This window comes from Ranitomeya variabilis, chromosome 2 (genome assembly GCF_051348905.1).
Source record: "Ranitomeya variabilis isolate aRanVar5 chromosome 2, aRanVar5.hap1, whole genome shotgun sequence".
In the NCBI taxonomy this organism is placed as follows: domain Eukaryota; kingdom Metazoa; phylum Chordata; class Amphibia; order Anura; family Dendrobatidae; genus Ranitomeya; species Ranitomeya variabilis.
The window spans coordinates 630,840,136-630,861,095 of record NC_135233.1 but is presented as its reverse complement, the minus strand read 5'-3'; the positions used below and the strand labels follow the sequence as shown (position 1 = coordinate 630,861,095).

The following is a 20,960-nucleotide window of genomic DNA, read 5'->3' as shown; positions in this document are numbered from 1 at the left end:
GGAAACAAGCAGAAGAGACTTGTTTGGGCTAAAGAACACAAGGAATGGACATTAGACTGGTGGAAATCTGTGCTTTGGTCTGATGAGTCCAAATTTGAGATCTTTGGTTCCAACCACCGTGTCTTTGTGCGACGCAGAAAAGGTGAACAGATAGACTTTACATGCCTGGTTCCCACCATGAAGCATGGAGGAGGAGGTGTGATGGTGTGGGGGTGCTTTGCTGGTGACACTGTTGGGGATTTATTCAAAATTGAAGGTATACTGAACCAGTATGGCTACCACAGCATCTTGCAGCAGCATGCTATTCCATCCGGTTTGATTTAGTTGGACCATCATTTATTTTTCAACAGGACAATGACCCCAAACACATCTCCAGGCTGTGTAAGGGCTATTTGACCAAGAAGGAGAGTGATGGGGTGCTACGCCAGATGACCTGGCCTCCACAGTCACCAGACCTGAACCCAATCAAGATGATTTGGGGTGAGCTGGATCGCAGAGTGAAGGCAAAAGGGCCAACAAGTGCTAAGCATCTCTGGGAACTCCTTCATGATTGTTGGAAGACCATTTCCGGTAACTACCTCTTGAAGCTCATCAAGAGAATGCCAAGAGTGTGCAAAGAAAGCAGTCATCAAAGCTAAAGTTGGCTATGTTGAAGAACCTAGAATATAAGACATATTTTCAGTTGTTTCACACTTTTTTGTTAAGTATATAATTCCACATGTGTTAATTCATAGTTTTGATGCCTTCAGTGTGAATTTACAATTTTCATAGTCATGAAAATGCAGAAAAGTCTTGAAATGAGAAGTGGTGTCCAAACTTTTGGTCTGCACTATATATATATATGTGAATAAGGAGAAAATGCGGAGCATCAATGAAAAATAAGTTACAAAATTTATTTTATTAATAATCCATATAAAAGCTAAAATTTATTTGTACCATAGAGTAACACACTCACAAGATGACGCCAATCAAAATGCTGAAAGTCACCCACAACGCTCCAAAAGAGGAAAACCCCATAATCTAATAATGTCAGATAGTGACAATAGCAAGCTATCATGAAAATACAGAAAAATCTTGAAATGGGAAGGTGTGTCAAATCTTTTGGTCTGTACTGTATATATATATATATATATATATATATATATATATATATATATATATATGCGTATATATAGATATAGAGAGAGTGAGATTTGAAAGCAGCACTAGCAAAAAGTGTGTAATTTACAGGTGCCAAACAAACCCATACTTTCCAGGCAATTGCCGATCTTCAATGTAGCAGCAAAAAAAAAAGACAAAACAGAGCCCCCTCATCTTAGCTGGAGGCCTGCAGCATCACCCCACTCCTGCCTCCTCCAGCAGCGATTCTGGGACCCCGCTTCACCACCCCCAGTAAGCAATAAGATGCATGGATTATTTTATTAAAAATTTTTTTTTTATTTATTTTCTCCTCAAAATTTGGGGTGTGTCTTATAATCCAGAGTGACTTATAATCTGAAAAATATGGTAATACAGCCCCCCATAGAATATAATACAGCTGCCCCATAGGATGTAATATAGCTCCCGCATAGAATATAATGTAGGCCCCTCATAGAATATAGTACAGCCCCATATAGAATATAATGCAGCACCCACATAGAATATGATATATCACTCATAGAATATAATACAGCCCACCACCATAGAATATAATACAGCCCCCCATAGAATATAATACAGCCACCACATAGAATATAATACAGCCCCCCATAGAATATAATACCCCCATAGAATATAATACATCCCCCCATAGAATATAATATATCCCCCATAGAATATAATACAGCCGTCCATAGAATGCAATATACCCCCATAGAATATAATACAGCCCCCATAGAATATAATACAGCCTCCTATAGAATATAATACAACCCTTCCCCATAGGATATAATGCAGCCCCCCATAGAATATAATACAGCCCTCCCCCCATAGAATATAATACAGCCCTCCCCCATACAATATAATACAGCCCCCATAGAATATCATACAGCCCCCTCATAGAATATAATAAATCCCCCATAGAATATAATACTGCCCCCCAGAGATTATAATAGAGCTCCCATAGAATATAATACAGACCTCCCCCATAGAATATAATACAGCCCCCCATATAATATAATATTGCCCCCCAAAGAATATAATACAGCCCAATTCCCCAACCCCCGAGAATGGCCCCACAGTCCTTTACTCACTCATTGATTAAAAAAAAATAACACAATCCTCACCTCTCTCGCGCTGCTCCCGGCTCCGGTCTCAGCAGCTGCAGTCTGTCCCAAACACAGCAGGTATGCGATGATGTGAAGTCATCGCGCACATGCAGTCTCAGAGGAAGAGGGAAATGATGGGAGAGGGAGCCTCAGCGGTACAGACTAGGTGATATTGCATTTTTTAGTGTGGTGCATTAATATCACTTAACTGCATTCTGTGATATCTTGAGTGTGGATTCCGTGCCTGCTGTCGCTGTTGCTGCTGATGTTAACACAAACTTGTGGAAATGTGAACAGACATGGTTTACATCTGCTGGGTTACCTGTACTTGAAGATGTCTCGGTCCCAATTATACTATTTCTATTCTCGTGACAGTTATTCCACTTCGGTGGTGTCAGGCATTCTTTTTAATAAATGTGAACACTCCTTGTTGGGTGTCCATCTGCTGGATTGGGTGTACTGGAAGAATTGTCAGTCCCTATTATACTATTTCTACTGTGGTGAATTTGATGCCACTTCTGTGGTGTAAGGCCCTCATTTCTTTAAATGTGAACACTCCTTGTAGGGTGTCCATCTGCTGGATTTGGTGTAGTGGAAGAACTGTCGGTCCCTATTATACTATTTCTACTGTGGTGAAATTGATGCCACTTTGGTGGTGTCTGTCAATAATTTTTGGAATTGTGAACACTCCTGGTTGGGTCTCCTTCATGCGTGTTGCCAGTAGCAGTAGGCATCAGAGACCATCAGGCCTCCACTTCCTTGAACTCATAGAATCATGGAATGGTAGATTTGGTAGGGACCTCCTGGGTCATCTGGTCCAACCCCCTGCTCAAAGCAGGATTCACTAAATCATCCAGACAGATGTCTGTCTAGCCTCTGTTTGAAGACTTCCATGGAAGGAGAATTCACCACCTCTTGTGGCAGCCTGTTCCACTTATTGATCACTTTAACTGTCAAAAAGTTTTTTCTAATATCTAATCTGTGTCTCCTCCCATTCAGTTTCATCCCATTGCTTCTAGTCTTTCCTTATGCAAATGAGAATGAAGATGATCCTCCTACAATGTGACAGCCCTTGAGATATTTGTAGACAGCTATTAAGTCTCCTCTTAGTCTTCTTTTTTGCAAGTTAACATTCCAAAATCCTGTAACCATTCCTCATAGGACATGGGTTGAAGACTGGTCACCATTCTGGCCGTTCTTCTCTGAACTTGCTCCAGTTTGTTGATTTTATTTTTTAAAATGTGGTGCCCAAAACTGTACACATTATTCCAGAGGAGATCTGACCAAAGAGGAGTAGAGGGGGATAATGACTTCACGTGATCTAGACTGTATGCTTCTGTTAATAAATCCTAGAATTGCATTTGCCTTTTTTGCTGCTGCATCACACTGTTGACTCATGTTAAGTTTATGATCTATTAGTATACCCAAGTCTTTTTCACATGTGCTGTTGCTTAGCCCTATTCCTCCCATTCTGTATATGCTTTTTTCATTTTTATTGCCCAGATGTAGTACTTTGCATTTTTCCCTGTTAAAAACCATTCTGTTAGTTGCTGCCCACTGCTCCAGATAATTTATTTTGAATCTTCTTTCTCTTCTCTAGTATTAGCAATCCCTCCTATATATACTATATCTACAGCATTTCCCTGATCCACCCAGTCAGTGATTCTGTCATAGAAGGAAATTAAGTTAGTCTGACATGACTTATTAGTTACAAACCCATGCTAACTCTGGTTAACCACTTCATTCTTATCCAGGTACTTACATACATGTTGCTTAATAATTTGTTCTAAGATCTTTCCTGGTATAGAAGTCAGACTCTCCAGCCTATAGTTCCTGGGTCCACCTTCTTCCCCTTTTTGAAGATAGGAACAACATTTGCTCTTCTCCAGTCTTCTGGGACTTCTCCTGTTCTCCAAGAATTTTCAAAAAATTATGGAGAGAGGATCAAAAATTTCTTCTGCAGTCTCTTTCAGTACTCTTGGGTGTAATTCATCTGGACCTGGAGACTTGAATTCATTTATATTTAGAGAAAACAGATGCAAAATAGTTCGGCCTTCTCAACATCCTTTCTTACCACTTCATTATTTTCATCCTGTAAAAATCCTATAGCATCTTTGACTTTTCTTTTACTTTTGACATATCCCCAAAATCCTTTTTTATTGCTTTTGACATCTCTTGCTGATATTTGTGCCACCTGAGTGTGGCTCAGCATGAAAGCAGGTAGAGTTGTTGCATGTGGTATCAGGGCTCCCAGCAAGGGGGGCCTGCACCAATCCCTCACCCACTTTGTCTCACTGTGACATTCAATTGAATGCTGTAAATGCTGTCCCAGACCCCAATACCTCATGCCTGGCTGATTGCAGCAGTGCCATGCTACACTTTGTACTGTGGGTGTATTGATGCTACCTTGCTGGTGCCTGCCCCTAATTTCATGTGTTTTGGCAGCATTTGGGACCATTATAAGGTGTTGTGCTTGTGTTTGTTTTCGTCTCCCATTGACATGAATGGCGTTCGGCAATGTTCAGCAAATATTCGACGAATTAATCTGTGAATATTGCAAATTCACCGAACATAATCGGAACCGAACATTGAAATATTCGCTTATCTCTAATTTTTACCTCATGAAGGGACTAGTAGGGGACATTAAACTGAACATGCTCAACAATGTTTGCCAAGACCATTCAAAAGAGATTTGAAAATGTATTTGGGAATTCATCTACATAAATACATTTTAACGAGTAGTAAAACTTTTTGTCAATGGTCAGTATTACAGAATATGACTTACTAATAGATCTGGTTACCTCAACTATAGCATAGTGTATTAAAACAAAATTCAGATTGCCAGCAAGAAAACACTTGGCCAAATCAGACATTTTGTGGGGTTGCTCTTCATTAGAAGCCATTGGACAGGAATGTAATACAGAATTGATTCTATTAGGTGTCTAGTTCCTGCTGCTGCACAGGTGGAATCTCGAACCGTGTCTGCTGCAGTCTCCTATTCTCCTCCAGCCACAGTGGAACCTGCTCAGCGGAGATGTCGGCCCCAGTGTCTGTCTCAGCCTGATACTGTGTGAATGGTTACTGCTGCCTTTCCAGGCTCTGCCTTTGTAGCCAGCACTGATCAGCGGCAAGCAGCCTTTTCTGGGACTAAGTCCTGCTTTTCACGCACTGAGCATGCCCACGGGAGGACCTCTCATTGGAGGTCGGGGGTCGCACGCTCAGGCCCTGTAGCAGCTCCTATTGGTCCACCAGGAAGGTCCTGAAAGAGCTGCAACTATAAAAGGTTTGCATGGCTGCACTGCCATGCTCTAGTATCAAATGTGTTTGGCTTATGCCAGTGGATGCTATACCACTCTTTACATATGTGGTGTGAGGCTGTAGCTTTGGGACTGTACACTCATGCAGGCAGCTAGCGTCAATGGGGGCAATTAGCCTTGGCTTAGCATCTGGTTCCTTCATGTGTGCGGTTAGCACAGAAGAGTTCCAGAGCAAGCACAACCCTTAGTTAGGGAAATAGTTTTGTGTACAGCACGACTCTGTCAACAGAGATCACTTCTAGTTCACACGGGGTGAAGCTTAACCCACGTGTGAGCTCAGAGGTTATCCGCTGTTGTTTAGCATCAGATATCTCTGCACGGTGGACCACGGGCTGCGAACGCACCTTGTAGCTGCCTATCTGTACTCGGTGTGTACTAGCCCTAACAGATTCTTCCTCTAGAATAAAAATGGGAGATTTAAAAAAGTGGTGGCAACAATAAGACAAATCTTTTGAGAAATAACTAAGTGAATATTTTTTAATAACTTTATTGATGCATAATAATGTAAAGTTAATATGTACCTTTCACTGAACTAAGACTAATTCCTTATTATTTTTTTATCTTCACACAGAAGTAGTATTGGAGTATTCTTTTGTGGACCAAAACCTCTTTCCAAAATACTTAACAGTATGTGCCGTTTGCATTCATCTTCTGACACAAGAGGAGTCCATTTCCATTATAACAAGGAAAGTTTTTAATTCTGTGTTAGAAAATGTTTTCAGAGCAAAAATATAATTCTCACATATGTGGACATTTCTGTTAGTGTTTATTGATATCATGTGTTCTAGGTATCAGGTATAGCAGCTCTATTCTTTTTTAAAGCTTTTTTTAAATTCATCATTATATCCCTGTAAAGTAGCCATTCGTATAAATTTATGTGGTTGATATCCATTAGGCAGAATCTATTTAGGTTCTTTCTAGAGAAATTTAAATTTTGTTTTAAGAAATGTTCACATTTTAATCTGTATAGAATGAACTTCTGATTCAAATAGAGCCAATTTATCAGTTTTCACCAAAAATCTAGTGTAAAACTGCTTGAAATGTCGTAATTTTTTGGCTCAATTACATAGTTGTGCAAAAATGTAGCAACTTTTATGGTGTTATTACATCAGTTCTGGCAACTTTTTGAAAAGTGAGAGGAGCTATGGCTGAGAGGGACCTTAGCAAATTCATAAAAATGTACACAAAGTGTCATACATTACAACAGAAATGTACTCCATATAAAGCAGTAGTATTGATGAATTGGTCCCTATATTTTATTTCTACATTTTTAGTACTAAATAAAATGCTGAGGAAAATGTTTCAAATAACACATTAATTGTACTTTGTATTTTTTCTACTTTTTAGAAATCTGTTTTGTATTTACATTGCAATCCTTATTAAAGCAAGAAATATTTTTTTCTGTTACTCTCATGTCTGATGTACAAATACATATATAATATAATGCTATCAAATTTGACATTCTAATTTTTTCATAGCTCTTGAAGCAGCACTTGTAATTGCCAAAGGTTGCAAAAAGAAAATAATACATAAGTAGTAATACTGTATATTCCTTTATAAATGTCAGGATTCTATGCATAATGTCTGCGTAAGAATTTCATAATTATTATTATTATCATTTATTATTATAGCGCCATTTATTCCATGGCGCTTTACATGTGAGGAGGGGTGTACATAATGAAAACAAGTACAATAATCTTGAACAATACAAGTCACAGCTGGTACAGGAGGAGAGAGGACCCTGCCCGCGAAGGCTCACAATCTACAAGGGATGGGTGAGAATACAGTAGGTGAGGAGAGAGCTGGTCGTGCAGTGGTTTGGTCAATCGGTGGTTACTGCAGGTTGTAGGCTTGCCGGAAGAGGTAGGTCTTCAGGTTCTTTTTGAAGGTTTCAATGGTAGGTGAAAGTCTGATATGTTGTGGTAGAGAGTTCCAGAGTAGGGGTGATGCGCGAGAGAAATATTGTATGCGATTGTGGGAAGAGGAGATAAGAGGGGAGTAGAGAAGTAGATCTTGTGAGGATCGGAGGTTGCGTGCAGGAAAGTACAGGGAGACGAGGTCACAGATGTATGGAGGAGACAGGTTGTGGATGGCTTTGTATGTCATGGTTAGGTTTTTGTACTGGAGTCTCTGGGTAATGGGGAGCCAGTGAAGGGATTGACAGAGGAGAGAGGCCGGGGAATAGCAGGGGGACAGGTGGATTAGTGTGGCAGCTGAGTTTAGAATAGATTGGAGGGGTGTGAGAGTGTTAGAGGGGAGGCCACAGAGCAGGAGGTTACAGTAGTCGAGGCGGGAGATGTTGAGGGCATGGACTAGGGTTTTTGAAGATTCTTGGTTTACATAGTAACATAGTACCATAGTTATTAAGGTTGAAGGAAGACTTATAGTCCATCTAGTTCAACCCATAGCCTAACCTAACATGCCCTAACATGTTGATCCAGAGGAAGGCAAAAAAAACCCATGTGGCAAATAGTAAGCTCCACTTTGGGGAAAAAATTCCTTCCCGACTCCACATACGGCAATCAGACTAGTTCCCTGGATGAACGCCCTATCAAGGAATCTAGTATGTTTACCCTGTAACATTATACTTTTCCAGAAAGGTATCCAGTCCCCTCTTAAATTTAAGAAATGAATCACTCATTACAACATCATACGGCAGAGAGTTCCATAGTCTCACTGCTCTTACAGTAAAGAACACGCGTCTGTTATTATGTTTAAACCTTCTTTCATCCAGACGTAGGGGATGCTCCCTTGTCTCTGTTTCAGGTCTATGATTAAAAAGATCATCAGAAAGGTCTTTGTACTGTCCCCTCATATATTTATACATTAAAATAAGATCACCCCTTAGTCTTCAATTTTCCAAACTAAATAGCCCCAAGTGTAATAACCTATCTTGGTATTGCAGACCCCCAGTCCTCTAATAACCCTGGTCACTCTTCTCTGCACCCGCTCCAGTTCAGCTATGTCTTTCTTATACACCGGAGACGAGAACTGTGCACAGTATTCTAAGTTTGGTCGAACTAGTGACTTGAATAGAGGTAAAATTATGTTCTCCTCATGTGCATCTATGCCCCGTTTAAGGCATCCCATTATTTTATTTGCCTTTGTAGCAGCTGCCTGACACTGGCCACTGAATATGAGTTTGTCATCCACCCATACACCCAGGTCTTTTTCATTGACGGTTTTGCCCAGAGTTTTAGAATTAAGCACATAGTTATTCATCTTATTACTTCTACCCAAGTGCATGACCTTACATTTATCCCCATTAAAGCTCATTTGCCATTTATCAGCCCAAGCTGCTAGTTTACATAAATCATCCTGTAATATAAAATTGTCCTCCTCTGTATTGATTACCCTGCAGAGTTTAGTGTCATCTGCAAATATTGAAATTCTGCTCTGAATGCCCCCTACAATGTCATTAATAAATATGTTAAAAAGAAGAGGGCCCAATACTGACCCCTGTGGTACCCCACTGCTAACCGCGACCCAGTCCAAGTGTGCTCCATTAATAACCACCCTTTGTTTCCTATCCCTGAGCCAGCTCTTAACCCACTTACACATATTTTCCCCCATCCCCATTATTCTCATTTTATGTATCAATCTTTTGTGTAGCACTGTAGCAAAAGCTTTGGAAAAGTCCATATACACTATGTCCACTGGGTTCCCTTGGTCCAGTCCGGAACTTACCTCTTCATAGAAGCTGATCAGATTAGTCTGACATGAATGGTCCCTAGTAAACCCGTGCTGATACTGGGTCATGAGGTTATTCCTCTGTCTTCAGATACTCCAGTATAGCATCCCTTAAAATGCCCTCCAGGATTTTACCCACGGTAGAGGTTAAGCTTACTGGCCTATAATTACCGAGTTCAATTTTTAGACGCCGCCGTACTTCCTGCTGGGTTAAGCAGGTGACATTTAATGGGGAATTTTTAGCACTAGTCATTATGTCTGCCATGGGATTTTCTTGTGTAAATACTGATGAAAAAAAGTCATTTAGCATATTGGCTTTTTCCTCATCGTCATCCACCATTTCACCCAGACTATTTTTTAGGGGGCCAACACTATCATTTTTTAGTTTCTTACTATTTACGTAGTTAAAGAATATTTTGGGATTATTTTTACTCTCTCTGGCAATGAGTCTCTCTGTCTCAATCTTTGCTGCCTTGATTTGCTTTTTACAGAATTTATTTAATTTTCTGTATTTATTTAATGCCTCATCACTACCTACTTCCTTTAATTCTCTAAATACTTTCTTTTTGTCACTTATTGCACCCCTTACAGCTCTATTTAGCCATATTGGTTTCCTCCTATTTCTAGTATGTTTATTCCCATACTGTATATACTGTGCACAGGTCCTATCCAGGATGCTAATAAACGTCTCCCATTTTCTTTGTGTATTTTATGTCTCAGAATATCGTCCCAGTTAATTGCACCAAGATCCTCTCTTATCCATTGGAAATTTGCCCTCCTGAAGTTTAGTGTCCTTGTAACCCCCCTACTACACATCTTATTAAAGGATACATGAAAACTTATTATTTTGTGATCACTATTCCCCTAGTGACCCCCAACCCTTATATTTGCTATGCGGTCTGGCCTGTTGGTTAATAGTAGGTCTAGCAGTGCCCCCCTTCTTGTTGGGTCCTGAACCAGTTGTGAAAGGTAATTGTCTCTCATAGTTATCAAAAACCGATTACCTTTACTGGAACTGCAGGTTTCTGTTCCCCAATCTGTTTCAGGGTAGTTGAAGTCCCCCATAATAATGACTTCTCCTTGGGTCGCAGCTTTATCTATTTGCTTTACTAGGATATTCTCCATTGCTTCCATTATTTTTCGAGATTCATAACAAACCCCTATCAGTAATTTATTATTTTTCCCCCTCCCCTTATCTCCACCCACAGGGACTCTACATTTTCATTAGATTCACCTATATTATCACGCCGGATGGGTTTTAAGGACAATTTTACATATAAACACACCCCTCCCCCTCGCCTACCCATTCGGTCATTTCTGAACAGACTATAACCCAGCAAGTTAACAGCCCAGTCATGGCTCTCATACAGCCACGTCTCGGATATCCCCACCATGTCATAATTATGCTCCAACAACATTAATTCTAATTCCTCCATTTTGTTGGCGAGGCTTCTGGCATTAGTATACATGCACTTGATGTTCCTCTCTGTACTTCTATTCTTTCTTAAATTATTAACTGTTCTAACCCCACCCCCCATGCCCCGCCACCCCCAACTTCCTTATTTGTGCCCAGGTCTCTATCTGCACTATCTTCCCCTCCTATAAAATGAATACCCTCCCCCACAATCCCTAGTTTAAACACTCCTCCAACCTTTTAGCCATTTTCACCCCCAATGTTTAGGAATGTACGGATCCGTAAAATATTTTTTAGTTGAAGGCGGCAGGAAATGGAAAGGGCTTGGATATGCGGTTTGAGAGATCAGTGTCAAGGATTACCCCGAGGCAGCGAGCTTGTGGGACTGGGGAGAGTGGGCAGCCGTTTACTGTAATGGATTGGTTCGTTGAGGGAGTTGCGTGAGATGGGGGAAAGACAATGAATTCTGTTTTGTCCATGTTAAGTTTTAGAAATCTAGCAGAGAAGAAGGATGAAATAGCGGATAGACATTGAGGGATTCTGGTTAGTAGGGTGGTGATATCTGGTCCAGAGATGTAGATCTGTGTGTCATGAGCATAGAGATGATACTGAAAACCATGAGATTCTTTGAGCTGTCCCAGGCCAAAAGTGTAAATGGAGAAGAGCAGGGGCCCTAGAAGTGAACCTTGCGGGACTCCGATAGATAGGGGGCGAGGTGTGGAGGTGGTGTGTGAATGGGAGACGCTGAATGTTCAGTCAGTTAGGTATGACGAGATTCAGGAAAGGGCCAAGTCTGTGATGCCAAGGGATGAGAGGGCCTGTAGTAATAGGGAATGGTCCACTGTGTCAAAGGCAAAGGACCGGTCCAGGAGGAGGAGGATAGAGTAGTGTTGCTTGCTCTTGGCGGTTAATAGGTCATTGATGACCTTAGTTAGGGCAATTTCAGTGGAGTGGTGTGACCGGAAGCCTGATTGTAAGCGGTCGAAGAGGGAGCAGAAAGATAGAGGGGAGGACAGTTCAAGATGGACGTGTTGTTCCAGTAGTTTTGAGGCATAGGGGAGAAGTGATATAGGGCGATAGCTAGATACTGAGGATGGGTCAAGAGAGAGCTTTTTAAGGATAGGTGTGATTGAGGCATGTTTAAAGCTTGAGGGGAAAACGCCAGTCGTTAGTGATAGGTTGATGAGGTGGGTTAGAGTTGGGATGAAGACTGTGGCGAGGTTTGGGATTAAGTGGGAAGGGAGCGGGTCAAGTGTACAGGTGGTGAGATGCGATCTTGAGAGTAGAGTGGAGAGTCGATCTTCTGTAATGGTGGAGAAGTTCAATAATTCAAGCATTTACTCGAAAAAACTATTTACATTTCTGAACTACACATTTCTTTTCTATAAGTGGCTCCAGGCTTCATTCATACCTCTTCTGTTGGTCCTTTTAAATCGAGAACATTTTACTAGAGATGAGCAAGCATGAAAATGTTTGGAATCTCGTTACTCATAACAAGCATAATGGGAGTCAATGGGAAATCCAAGCATTTTTCCTGCAGCACCTACAAAAAGATCTGGGGGGGAAGTAAAAATGTTGAAATGGATGGAAAAAGTGCTGAATGGAAGGAGAGCAGGATGGGGAAGTCCCTTGTAAGCATCTTTAACTCCTAGATTGCTGTTGAGAACAATGTTGTCACACTTTTATTCCACTTTGAAGACTGACAAAAACATTTAAAATCAACAAGAAATTGGAGTTTACATGAAAAAAAGGTTAAGAAAACATTATGTATAATGACTTTTACATAAAGCAACTTTTAAAAATGACTTTAAAAAAATAATTTGTTAATCAAAGTTTAATTTTGTTGTAATGTAGAAATTTCAGTGTAATTTATGAAGTATGTAAGAACTGCCAAAATGTGATGCAAGAGGGACTCAAATACACTATGTATTAAACATAAAGGAGGGCCTCATACACATTCTATTCAAATTGTAATGTAGTGGTACTCCTAGACTCATAAAGGCTATGCACTAAGTGCAAAACCTGCCAAAAATTACAAGCAGGGTCATCCATACACCCGTGAAGGCACTATCTGTAGTGAATTATTCAAATATTGTGAGCAAAGTACAGTTGTGGTACTCCTCCACACATAAAAGTTCTGCACAGTGCAAAGCCTGCCAAAAATTACAAGCAAGGTCATCTATACACCCTTGAAGGCAACAACTGGATGGTCTCATTAAAATACATAGAAAATGCACCTGTAGCAGGTCAGCTTTGTTTTTTATTTGAAATGAATACAATTTCCACAAAGCCACAAAGCAGGTTCTACAGTAAGCATGACAAAAAGTAAATTTTTTTACTAATATCATTTTGTGAACTGTACCAGGCGGTCTTTAAAAATTTTAACCACCATTTTTTTACATATATCATGTTAAAGTGTATGCATAAATCATTGAATCCATAAACATTTTAGAAGTTTTATTTTAGAGTTTAATATAATAGCGAAATGTAACAAGTAAAAAGTTTTTCAAGATTTGTTTTAATTTTATATAACACCAAAATGTAACAGAAAGCCCATAATACTGTTTGGACAAATAACTATCAAAAAATGTCAATTTTTTTTAGTTTATATGACATCGAAATGTAACAGAAGGCATGTAAAACTGTATACATGAGTAATTCATTCAAGAAAAATTTCTGCTATATTATACAGTATATATATACCACTGATATATATCCAAGAACATATAATACTGTGTATGGATAAGCAATATAATACCGAAACAAAATTGACAACTTGTTTTGAGGGTTAGATAACATTGAAATGTACCCAAGAACATTTAAAACTATGGATGAGCAATATAGTACCGATGTATTTTTTTACTTTTTTTTTTTTGTTTAAATTTAGAGATCACCAAAATATACCCAAGAACATGTAAAAATTTTCTCAATTAAATTTATCAGACATACACTATTCCAAGGCCTGGGGTACATTTTTCTGGAACATAACCCTCCGAAAAGAGTTACAATTATTAGCTGCATCTAATTAGTCATCCATACAGTGTAACGTGTTTAGTGGGCGACCAAGGTGGCAGACTCATGCGAGGAAGTGACCAGAGGAATATTGGAGCTAGAGCAAGCTGGCGCAACAGCAGAGGTGGCAGAAGCCTGTGGTCCGGATCCGGCTGATTACCTGAAACCAACACGACCCGAACCCAGGGCGATTCCTTTACTGTTGTGGCTCTTGTGGACTGCGGACGGGAGAGCTAGGATCCAGGAACTGGTGAACGGACTCCAAGGCCTAGCCAGGTCGGAAGAGACAAGGAGGCGAGCCAGGGCCAGGTCTAAAGAAATGTTATGGGGCCTGCTAACCCCAAGTACAGAGAGTTGGCATCCTGGTTGTTACTTATAACAGTCAGCAGAGAACTGGGTCCATTGAAAAGTTTGGCACCCATCATCACATCTCTTTCAACCATCAGACAGTAGAGAAGGAACACTTGTTTTGAAGGCTGCAAGAGCTAATGGCTGGAATAAGGGTTACGTTGATGGAGGGGATTAGTTTTACATCAAGCACCGCCCAATGCTTGCCGAGTAACAAGTACAATCGAGCACCCAGATACTCAAGTGACATCAGAGTATCAACAAGCACTTTTGCTCATCCCTAAATTACAAATATACAGTATATACAGTGGGGAAAAGTAGAGCTGAGGCATGAACCTTGCACATTCGGAGTCCTGAAAACTTTCCTCAAATTTGGAAAATGATCAATTTTCCAATAATGCTTTTGTTATGACCTTTACTAGGATAGTGGTGCTGTATGATGAGCGGAAAGGATGTGTTTGATGAGGGGAGGGGTGACGTGTGAAGGACTGTTTTTTAATTTTTTAAATTAATTTAAGGTGTGGAGATTTCGGCAACCAATTAGGGTGAAGAAACCATCCACATCGTCCAGGCACAAGGGCTTGTGTCATTGGTGTCGAAGTCACATGCCCCTCTTCATATAAACGCTCCATGTAAAAAGTGAACATTTAGAGTCTGTGCCATTTTGTGAGTGTAACAGCGTAATGAGGCTGCTGCTGCTAGTAGTCAGATAGTTAGCTAGGTGGTTTATTCTCAGCTAGTTCAGATTGATAGGATTCTGCGTTAAATTGACCTCACAGCATATATATCTGGAGTGGAAATTCTGTGGTGCGGCCACAAGTCGCCACTTCAGCATATAAATTCATAGTGCTGCCAACTCTGTGCTACAGCGAACAGTCGTCACTTCAGCATGAAAATCCATAGTGCTGCGGATTCTATGGTACAGTGACCAGTCGCCACTTCAGCTTATAAATCCATACTGCTGCTGATTCTATGTTACAGCAACCAGTCGCCACTTCAGCATAAGGAAAGTATTCAGACCCCTTTAAATTTTTCACTCTTTGTTTCATTGCAGCCATTTGGTAAATTCAAAAAAGTTCATTAGAAAAGTCTTTGTACTGTCCCTTCATATATTTATACATTGTAATAAGATCACCCATAAGACTTCATTTTTCTAAACTAAATAATCCAAGGGTAATAACCTGTCCTGGTAATGCAGAACCCCCAGTATTCTAATAACCTTGGTTACTCATCTCTGCACCTGCTCTACTTCAGCTATGTCTTTCTTATACACCGGAGACCAGAACTGTACAGAGTATTCTAAGTGTGCTCACATTAGTGTCTTGTATAGAGGTAAAATTATGTTCTCCTCATGAGCATCTATGCCTCTTTTAATGCATCTTATTATTTTATTTGCCTTTGCAGCAACTGCCTGACACTGGCCACTAAATATGAGTTTGCCGTCTGTAAGAAAGTCCTGAGAGCTGGAAGAGCCAGAAAAAATATGTAGACAATCCTCTTATCAAGCGGACACGGAAAAAGTTTATTTGGAAATTTTGCAGCAGAACAGCACATGAAAAGTCAGTGAGACAAAGCATGCAGGGGTCCAGAGAGGCAAAGTGACGCTGGGATATCTAACGATGGACTGGTTATAGCCTGGTCATGGTGTGACATGGCAGCATAATGGCGATGTAATGGCCCCAAACAACAGTAAAAGGGGCTTTTTATACATGATACAGACAAAGATAGAACATTGCAGCAAAAAGTGTGTTTACATGATAATAACGTGATATGGAGAAAAGCATACATACAGCTCTGGCAAAAATTAAGAGACCACTGCAAAATGTTCAGTTTGTCTGAGTTTTCTCTTTATAGGTATATTTTTGAGTAAAATGTAAATTGTTCATTTATTCTATAAACTTCTGACAACATGTCTCCAAATTTCCAAGCAATAAATTTGTAACTTTTTTCTGAAAAGGAGAAATGGTTAAAATTAAAAAAACAACAAAAAAAACCAATGCTTTCAGACCTCAAATAATGCAAAGAAAACAAGTTCATAATCATTTAGAAACAACAATACAAATTTTTTTTAACTCAGGAAGAGTTAAGAAATCAATATTTTGTGGAATAACCATGATTTTTATTCACAGCTTTTATGCGTCTTGGCATGCTTTCCACCAGTCTTTCACACTGCTTCTGGCACAAAAACTTAAACTCTTCTTTGTTTGATGGCTTGTGACCATCCATTATCCTCTTGATTAGATTCCTGAGGTTTTTTTAATGAGGTTCAGGTCTGGATATTGGGCTGCCCATGACAGGGTTTTGATGTGGTTGTCTCCTAATTTTTCCAGAGCTGTATATTCAAGGACAAAACAATGGTTAAATATAATGACTTGAGGCTCTTTATGCCAAACTCCATTAGAACTCATAAATCTCCATGTTCCTCTTTTCGATTGTAATTAATCATGGAGCGGCCCCCAAACGCAGGGCAGCGGGGTACTCAGTACCGGGTCCCTCAGTCTCGGTTCTAGGGGTGTCATGGTGGCCCGACCCGGTCCGTGGCCCTGCTAAGGGGCGCCCAAATAAAGGTGTAGGTGAGAGTTTGTCAAGTGTTCGTGATGCCACCTGTGGTATTCGGTCAGGGTGACCGACGCTGCTAGGGGTCCGCTGGGGTGATGGAATGGCAGCTAGATGGTGTAACTTCCCACAGGTGAAGTATGTCCCCAGGGCTTCCCTTGATGAGTAGATGGTAATGGTGTAGGTCGCAGTAAATGACGAGGACACAGGGTTGCAGTCGCTTTACCTTTTTACTGAAGGCTTCGGCATCCACAATCCAGAGCACTGCTAACAGGGCTGGCTGAGACCAGCTGGTCCGAAGGCACATCCAGAGTTCCCTTTGCAGGTGGAAATCAGTAGCCTTCCTACTAGCGCCTGTGTGTTGTAGTACTTCCCTGCTGAGTACCACGGGATAGTCCTCACAACTGTCGTGTATGTTTCTGTTCTTTCTCTCCGTCGCCCAGATGGTATGGATAGGACGCACCCGTATCACGGGGTAGGCCTGGAGTTATTTTACAGGGACCCTAGAGACGCCCCTCTCCCACAATTGCCTCCGTTGTCTTCATTAGGTGTAAAGGTGAGACAGCCAACCTAGAGTTAACTGCCCTGCCGTAGTTCAAAGTAATGCGTAGAGCCTATTACTTCCTCGGCGTTCCGGCCGCCGGTTACGCACCTCAGAAGGATGTTGCCGATCTTGAGGCACGACTCCTCCTGGTTCTATCTCCTTTGTGCTGTGATCTCATTTCTCACTTCTCCACAATATACCTCGCTTCGTGTCCTTTCTTAGGATGCCGCCGCAATGAGGTGCAGGCACAGCTCCATAACGATCTGTCTCATGCTAGGCCACTGTCAGGATCCCACCCCTGACAGTGACCTCCCTGAGTCTTCCCAAGCAACTCTCTCTCTCACTAGATGTTACCTGGGCAAAACCCAGTCAGCTTCTCTCTAACTTCCTATCCGACTCCCAGTTTTATCAGAGTGTGAGGAGTGGCCTAATACATAGAACCTTTTGCTCCCCCTGGTGGCCGGAGTGTGAAGTGTAGTGTGTGACTGTGATACCTGGTCAGGTGAACTCCTTTAGTGCCATCAGACGTACCATCACTCCCCCTTGTGGAAGAGCGACAATACTGCAATGACCAGGACTCTCGGGCGATTCAATCACATCACATGACTATTTTCCAATATCACTTCAACAAATATACCTATTCATTACCATAAGCTACACTTTTTCTATGCAATTAACCCGTGTGTATGCCAGCTATTCCTGCAAGTGGCCATGATGGTGTCTCAACTGGTGTCTCCAATCTGTCTATCACTTTCAGAAGTACATCTTATTAGCTTTTTGGAAATAGAATTAGTTTGGTTATAACTTTGCACAAGATGACTGCTAGACCCAACATGGCTGTTTAGTATATTATGACTGACCATTCACTTACAAGTCCCCCTCTTGTTCTCTATCCAGAGTACAAAATACAGTGTGTTAGGATTCGAGATCCCGCTGCTGCACAGGGGGAATCTCGAGCCGTGTCTGCTGCGGTATCCCATTCTGCATCGGCTGTGGTGTAGCATGCTCAGCGGAGACGTCGGTCCCAATGTCTCACTGAGTCTGATACTGTGCAAAGGGTTACTGCTGTCTCTCCAGGCTCTGCTATTGTACCCTGCACTGATCTGCGGCGAGCAGGCTTTTCTGGGACTAAGTCCTGCTTTGCACACACTGAGCATGCCCAGGGTAAGATCTCTCAGTGGAGATCAAGGGTCACATGCTCAGGTACTGCAGCAACTTCCATTGGTCCTCCAGGAAGGTCCTGTACCTGATCAAGTTCTGTGGCAGCCTTCCATTGGTCCTTCTTGGAAGGTCCTGTAGGTGCTGTAGCTATATAAGGTTCTCATGACCGCATGGCCATGCGCTAGTGTCAAACATGTATGAGCTCAGCGCCAGTGTGGTCGTGTGTGTGGTCAGGGACCTGGCTGAAATAAGCCCCTAGAATGCTGGCACCTCCGGCGAGGAGTTTTGTGTATGCAGTCAGGGACCCGGCTGAAATAAGCCCCTAGAATGCTGGCACCTCCGGCGAGGAGTTTGTGTGAATTCAGGGCTGGCTAATAGCTGATAGAATTCCGGCTCCACCGGAGAGGAGCTGTGTGTTGGTTGGACTGCATGACCACTGTCGGCTCTACACAGTAGCTGTGTCCCCTGTGAGCTAAACAGGGCACAGCGTTCTCTTTACTATGGGCTCTGTGAAGTAACAGAGTTTGTTTATTCTATTTTGCTTCACCGCCCTACTTAGCAGCGGGTTCTTTCCTGCACGGTGGATCCCGGTTTGCGAACGCACCTATCCCATCTAATAAATATATTCGGTGCGTTCCGCCAACCCTAACAGTACACTAGCACCAGGATCTGGCTAAGTAATGGCGGATGAACAGCGATTGCAGGGGTACATCCAGCTGCTGGAGGGCCGGTTGGCGTCTCTTGAGCATGCAACCTCAGCGGTGGATGTTAGCGCAATAGCTGTTCAGGCTCCTAACGTGGCTGCAGCAGCTTTACCCACTGCCACCTCTGTTCCCACTTTATCTCACCTCCCATTGCCTGAGAGATACTCTGGGGACAGTAAGTCCTGTAGGGGTTTCGTGAGCCAGTGTGGTATACACCTCGAGCTCCTGGCTGCACGTTTACCCACAGAGCGGGCAAACGTGGGATTCATAATCTCTCTCCTGTCGGACAGAGCATTGGACTGCGCTACGTCGCTGTGGGAGCACAACGATCATGTGGTGCTCAGTGTTCCTCGGTTTCTGGATGCTCTGAAACAGGTCTTTGTAGGACCTCAAGTCACCCATGATACAGCGCTCCAACTGCTGGCTTTGACTCAGGGTTCAACCATGGTCAGCCATTTTGCCGTTCGCTTCCGGACATTAGCGTCTGAGTTGGAATGGCCAGATAAAACCCTCATTCCCGTATTTTGGAGGGGGCTGGCTCACCATGTGAAGGACGCTTTGGCCACTAGGGAGATTCCCGCCACACTAGAGGAGCTCATAGCTGTATCAACTCGCATAGACCTTCGTTTTCACGAGCGAAGGTTGGAGCGAGCCCAGTGTAGGCAGAGGTTTCGGCTGGCTCCCACCTTCGCCAGACCTTTGGAATCTCCAGTCCAGGCGTCCAAGTCACATGAGGCCATAGAGGTGACACGAGCGGGATCCAAGCCCCAGTCCGCTCGTGCACTTAAGGTCTGACATGTTTGCCGGCAGTCAGGACATCTTGCCTCCGAGTGTCCTCAGCGGTCGGGGAAACGTCAGCGTCTAGTGGCAGTTGGAGGAGGTACACTAGACAAGGCGACGATTGCCTCTAAGTTGTCCTTCAAGGGGACAATTACCATAGGCCCTTCCACTCTTATGGTAGAGCTATGCGTGGACTCTGGGGCGGAGGGGAATTTTATGTCATCCACTTTCGCCCAGCGTCACGCAATACCCCTGGTGATGCTCGCCAAACCAGTAACCATTCGAGTGGTAAATGGGTCGACACTACCCTCACAGATTACCCACCAAACCATTCCTTTCACTCTTTCTGTGTCTCCATCACATCAGGAGATTATCTCCCTATTAGTCATTCCTGAGGGAATTGATGAGGTCCTGTTGGGGATGCCATGGCTACGCTATCATTCTCCTCATATAGAGTGGTCCTCAGGGAGAATTTTGGGATGGAGTAAATCCTGTGAGGGTAGATGTCAGAGGGAGTGCATTCAGGTTGCTACAACAGAGGTACCCACAGATCTTTCCTCTCTCCCCAAGCACTATTGGCCCTATGCGGACGTGTTCTCCAAAAGGGCTGCGGAGACCCTTCCGCCTCACCGCCCCTATGACTGTCCTATTGACCTCTTGCCTGGTGCTGAGCCTCCCCGGGGTAGAGTCTATCTGTTATCTCTCCCGGAGACGGAGGCAATGTCTCAGTACATCAAAGAGAATCTGGCAAGAGGATTCATTAGGAAGTCAGTGTCACCTGCAGGGGCTGGGTTCTTCTTCGTACAGACTTACGTCCATGCATAGACTACAGGGGTCTTAAAGCCATCACCGTTAAGAACAAGTACCCATTACCCCTGATATCTGAGCTTTTTGATAGGCTACGGGGAGCAAGGGTATTTACAAAATTAGATCTGCGGGGTGCTTACAACCTGATTCGCATCCGTGAGGGGGATGAATGGAAGACGGCTTTTAACACCAGGGATGGGCACTATGAATATCTGGTGATGCCCTTCGGGCTCTGTAATGCCCAAGCCATTTTCTAAGACTTTGTGAATGACATACTCCGGGATATGCTCACCACCTCGGTCGTAGTCTATCTGGATGATATTCTCATCTACTCTCCAGATGTTGACTCCCATCGGAGAGCTGTTTGCAAAGTCTTCGACC

General features: G+C 42.5%; 1 protein-coding gene across 1 annotated transcript in view; it reads left to right on the top strand.

Annotated features, from left to right (window-relative positions):
* The window catches only part of NOX3 (NADPH oxidase 3), a 372,062-nt gene extending 365,790 nt beyond the window's left edge, over positions 1–6,272 (top strand). The window contains exon 13 of the mRNA XM_077281663.1: positions 6,135–6,272. Coding sequence (XP_077137778.1) covers positions 6,135–6,261 — 127 coding nt within the window. The 3' untranslated portion in view covers positions 6,262–6,272. The remainder of the gene's footprint in view (positions 1–6,134) is intronic.
* The last annotated feature ends 14,688 nt before the right edge of the window (positions 6,273–20,960 follow it).